The following is a 5052-nucleotide window of genomic DNA, read 5'->3' on the forward strand; positions in this document are numbered from 1 at the left end:
AAGATTCCCCCGCCTTTTTTTTTTTTTTTTTTTTTTTTTTCGTCCATTTTAATTAGTTTTTTGTGATCTAGACTGGAGTTGACACCCAAGGAGAGGAGAAGAAACGCTTCAACATTGTATAGTGGCAGGTGTCCATCAGTCGAGTTATCCTCATACGATTAATTGAATTTCGTTGTAGGAGTGCCTCTCTTGCTGTTTAGAAGCAATGTATTGTCTTTAGCAGGGTGTACCATCCCATGTAGGTGTTGGTTTATATAACCTCCTTTTCCGCCACACACACACACGCCCCATCCCCCCCCCAAAAAAAAAAGACCTCACACCTGTGTTACACAACCCCCCAACGATGTGCACCAGCGCACACGTGCGCAACGCCTTACACTGGAACTTGAAGAAAGAAATAAAAGAAATTACTCACTTGAGCGATGAAGAAATAGCAGTGATTCACAAACGATTTAATTCCATTAGCAACAAAGGCAAGTTGGACTACAAGAATTTTGAAAAGAGCTTAGGTATCCTGGGGACCATAAAGAATGCTTACCTGTACAGTTCCATATTTAAAGCTTTTGACACCAACGACGATGGGTACCTCGACTTTTATGAGTTTTGTGTTGCCATCAACACCATGTTGAAGGGGAGTAAGCGGGAGAAGTTGAAGCTGTCCTACCGTATCGTGCACGCGGGGGGTACAGGGGGCGCAGCCAGTCATGACGAGGCGGATGGGGAGGAAGCTGGTGCAGCAGTTGATGGTGCAGCAGCTGATGGGCACGCCGACGGGCAGGAAGATGATCGGCAGGAAGATGGTGCAGCAGCTGATGCAGCGGCAGGACAGGCCGCCCCAGTGATTAGGGACTACTCGGACTACATCTCGTACGAGCAATTCAAGGACATCGTCCTGAGTATAAATGACATTAAGAAGCAGCTGCTTGGGACGGAGGAAAAAATTCTGGTCAGTCAAATAAAATATACATTCAAATCCCTGAGCATGCTGTGCTCCGATGGTAAGTACCGGATGAACCTCAAGTGTTACCGCAAGGCAGTCAAGTGTAATGAGTTTTTAAAGCTGCTTGGAATCCACAACAAAGTCGCTGATGCCTTTATAAGTCGCGAAATTGAGACAAGGAAAAAAAACAAATTTGAAAAAAGCGGAATGGATAACCACAATAATGCGTTTGGGGGTGAGTTTTCTCGTCGAATGGGTTCTAATCACCGAGTGAAATCTTTTTCCGTGTCTACCAACACCCGGCTTAACGTGGGCAAGGGCTCCGCTGCGTCCCTCTTCACTCGGGGCCGGAAGAAGAAAAGCGGCGGCGATGGTAACAGCGGCGATACGAGCGGCGACAAGAATAAAAGCTGTGAGCCTCTAGAGAGTATTGTCATTCAGTCAAGCGCGGCAGCGGAAGAGGGAGCAGGATCAACAAAGACCAAACGCGGTGGCCTATTCCAGTTGACCGTCCTTAAGTCAGGTAAAGAGTTAAGCGGAAAGAGTACTTATTTGAATGTGCCTCGTAGTGGTGATGGGTCTAGAAGGAGTCGATCTTGTGTCACCCCTGGCATGGGCACTTCACAAACATCCCGCCGGATGGATCCAATGGAAGGCACGGACTGCGATGAAGAGGAATGTACAAAAAAAGGCAGCAATAACGACCTTAACAAGGAGAAAAAAAGAAATAAAGCAATAAAAGGACATGTACAGAAAGGGGGGGGAAATGCTTCAAATAACTCCCCTACGATGATGATGACTGAGGGAACCGACACCGCGAAGGGTGGCTTGGAGGATGGATCAAGGAAAGCCAGTTGCAGTGAGCAAAATAACTCATACCAGCAGTCGTGTCAATCTTCTAGCTTTTACAATAGCTTGATGATGGTAGAGAGTGGGAGGAGGGACGACAGCCATGCAAATTATGAACCTTCGGAGAGCAGCTCGTACATATGGAATGACCAATCAGATGTGGAGATGGTGAGTCTGTGTAAGGGGTGTCCATTGGACAGAAGGAACCGAATTGGTGCCATGGGGGTTGCAGACGAAGGGGGTATGTCTAGTGAAACAAGTTCGCCGTCGAGTTTGATGGCAGGGAGAGGAGCAGTTAGTGGTGATACCGTCAGGGGAAAGGGGAAGGGGAAGGGGCAGGTTGGTGGGTCTCCCCTTTCTCCTGCAATCTCCACCCCGTACAAATGCACAGTGACTCCGGGGAGAGACGGTAAGGAGGGAAATGAAAAGTGTGGAGTGATGATGAATGGCCTGTTAGATCAAACTAACAATGGCACAAAGAAACACGAGTGTGCAATAATGAAAGCCATTTTAAGATTTGAAAAAAAAAAGGAAAACAAAACATATGTGGAGGAGTACAACGAGTATGTTAAGAGGTATAGAAAATTCGCAGAGGAGCAAGAGGAAGGGTATTTGCTCGAATTGGACACGTACTCAGATGGGAAGGAAGAACTGGACAGGGACGTAGAAGGTGGGGGGAAGAAGCATTCTCATGTTAACGACCCAGGGGAAAGCAGTGCGTATGAGGATATGGAAGGGGGCGGTACTGCTGGAAGTGCACGCGGTGCGGGTAGTGCAGGAAGTGAAAAGGGAAATGATGCTGCTGGTGGGATAAATGTGGAGGGTAAATGTGAAGGTAGTAGGGGTCATGACAAACACGATAAGGGGAGCATCACGGAGAGGTCTCTTAGCGAGGAGGATGCAGACGTAGCAGTCGCTGGTGCTGCTGCTGAGGCAGCAATGGAAGGAGGAGATGCAGGTACACGAGTAGATAATGCCAAGTACCTTTGTAAAAAATATTTCGAGTACAAAGAATTTTTAGAACACTCCAGATGCCCCATTTCTCACAACCACAATTGCTTGATGATGAGCAGTAACGATACTTGTGTGATTAATTCCCCTTGTTTTGAAGATCCCTCATATGGGAGCCGGGCTAAGGGAGGAGGGAAGTGTGGTGTGAGGGATGGAAAGAGTCAGCCAAGGGTGTTACTCGAATTCAGCAATGATGTTATTAAGAAGAAGTTTTATATTCCCACGAGCAGAAATCACTACGTCATGGTAAATGAAAATTTGACCAAAGAGCAAGTGCTCTATCATCTAGGCAATATCGTGGTGGCTACTGAAGAGTATTTGAGCAAGGAGCGTAATGGAGGTGGTGACTACAACTGCATTTTTTTCTTCTTTTTCCACGTGTTTAAGTATCACTTGGGGAGTGATGCCTCCCAGGAGGGGGGGGGCGGCTTCCCTGTGGAGAGTGGTCAGGCGGGTCACGCTCATCGGGCCGGTCCATACGTGCAGAGGGATGAACCGAGCAACGAATCTCAAATGAGCATAAAAAATTTCAGGGCGAGTATATACCACAACGTGTTGCTGATGACGCAGATTGTGAGGTACTTCCTGCACACCATAGCTATATCACAAAAGTGTTCGTCTTCGTACGACTCACTGGAGGATAGCAACATGTTAGGCAGCATGAACGAAGTGAGTGTCCTGCTAAGTCACACGAATCATCTCCTATCGACCTATTCCAAAGGATCACACAGAACCAGGAAAATATACATTAACAAGTCAAATTATTATCACAGATTAACAAGGAGAGGAAAATTATCTGTCTCGTTAAGACAAAAAAAAAAAAAAAGGAACCTACAGAAAATTTTGGCTGTGTACTTTGGGCACGAGAGATGGGACTTGGTGATGAACATGATGATAGGAATTCGTTTATCTGCTATTAAAGTTTATAACACGAGTAGCATTAGTGATTTGTTTAAACATAAGGACCTTCTGGAGTTACCAACATCCAATGCGCAACATAGAGTAGTATTTATAAACTACGCCCCGGTGATCTTCAAGCAAATTAGAAGTTTGTATGGAATTCGATCGAAGGAATATATTTCTTCAGTTGGTCCTGAGCAAGTGATAAGTAATATGGTGTTGGGTAACCTGTCCACGCTGAGCGAGTTACTCTCCGAGGGGAAGAGTGGCTCGCTCTTTTACTTCACCAGCAACGGCAAGTACATCATCAAGACGGTAAGTGTTTACCCAGGCGCGTCGTACTCACGCGCCGTGCCCACGCGAACAGTAACAAACGCGCCGTACTCACCTCCCCCCCCTGCAGGTGTGCAAGAACATACACAACCTTTCGAGAGCCCTGCTGCCAAAGTATTACGAGCACATTAGAAGTAACCCGGACTCTTTGCTCACCCGCCTCTATGGAATCCACTGCATCAAATATAAAAATGGATCAGGAAGTACGTTTCTCGCTCGGGAGTGGTGGTAGCGGCCAGAAGTGACTCACCGCTAACCGTGCAAATCGTGCACACCGCAAATTGTGCAAACCCTAAACCGCCGCTAAACCACTAACCGCCGCTAAACCACTAACCGCCGCTCAATCGCTAACCGCCGCTCAATCGCTAACCGCCGCTATTACCCCCCCCCTCGCAGGAAGCTCCAAGAAGATCTACTTCATCGTGATGAACAACTTTTTCTCCTCGGCGGTGGAGATCCACAGGAGGTACGATATCAAGGGCAGCCTGGTGGGTCGCACGGTGCCCCCGGCCAAGAGGGAAGACCACACCATCGCCCTGAAGGATGTGGACATTGATGAGCTGGGGGACAGGATCAATGTCGGAGAAAAGAACAAGGAAAGGTTGCTGAAAGTGATAAAGGCAGATGCAGAATTTTTAAAAGAACATTACTTGCTGGATTACTCCCTTCTGTTCGGGATCCATTACAAAGACTTGTCTAGGGACTTGGTCAACTGGAATGCGAGTCGCACTAATGAGGTTCGCCATGTGCTAGACAACGAGGGGAAATGCATCGCGGCCCGCCCTTTTCACCAGTGTGACCACGGAGGCATGATCAGCATGGACAAGAACAAAATATTCTTCTTCGGTATTATTGACATTTTTACCCAGTGGACTCTGAAGAAAAAATTCGAGCACACCCTGCGGACAATACAAAAGTTTGACCGCAAGAATATTTCCTGTATCCACCCCAACGCCTATGCAGAGCGATTCGCGTCCTTTATTGAGAAGCACATGGAGTAGCTTTTTTTTTTTTTTTTT

The 5052-nt window shown here is 47.1% G+C and overlaps 1 protein-coding gene across 1 annotated transcript; it reads left to right on the forward strand.

Annotated features, from left to right (window-relative positions):
* Positions 1 to 343: 343 nt before the first annotated feature.
* On the forward strand, positions 344 to 5034 carry AK88_05016 (uncharacterized protein; the record flags this gene model as incomplete). The annotated part of the gene is made up of 3 exons (XM_012482620.1): positions 344 to 4015; positions 4104 to 4236; positions 4430 to 5034. 3 exons carry the CDS (start codon positions 344 to 346, stop codon positions 5032 to 5034), a joined length of 4410 nt encoding a protein of 1469 aa, XP_012338043.1.
* Positions 5035 to 5052: the final 18 nt, after the last annotated feature.

Source organism: Plasmodium fragile (genome assembly GCF_000956335.1).
Source record: "Plasmodium fragile strain nilgiri unplaced genomic scaffold supercont1.88, whole genome shotgun sequence".
NCBI lineage: Eukaryota > Apicomplexa > Aconoidasida > Haemosporida > Plasmodiidae > Plasmodium > Plasmodium fragile.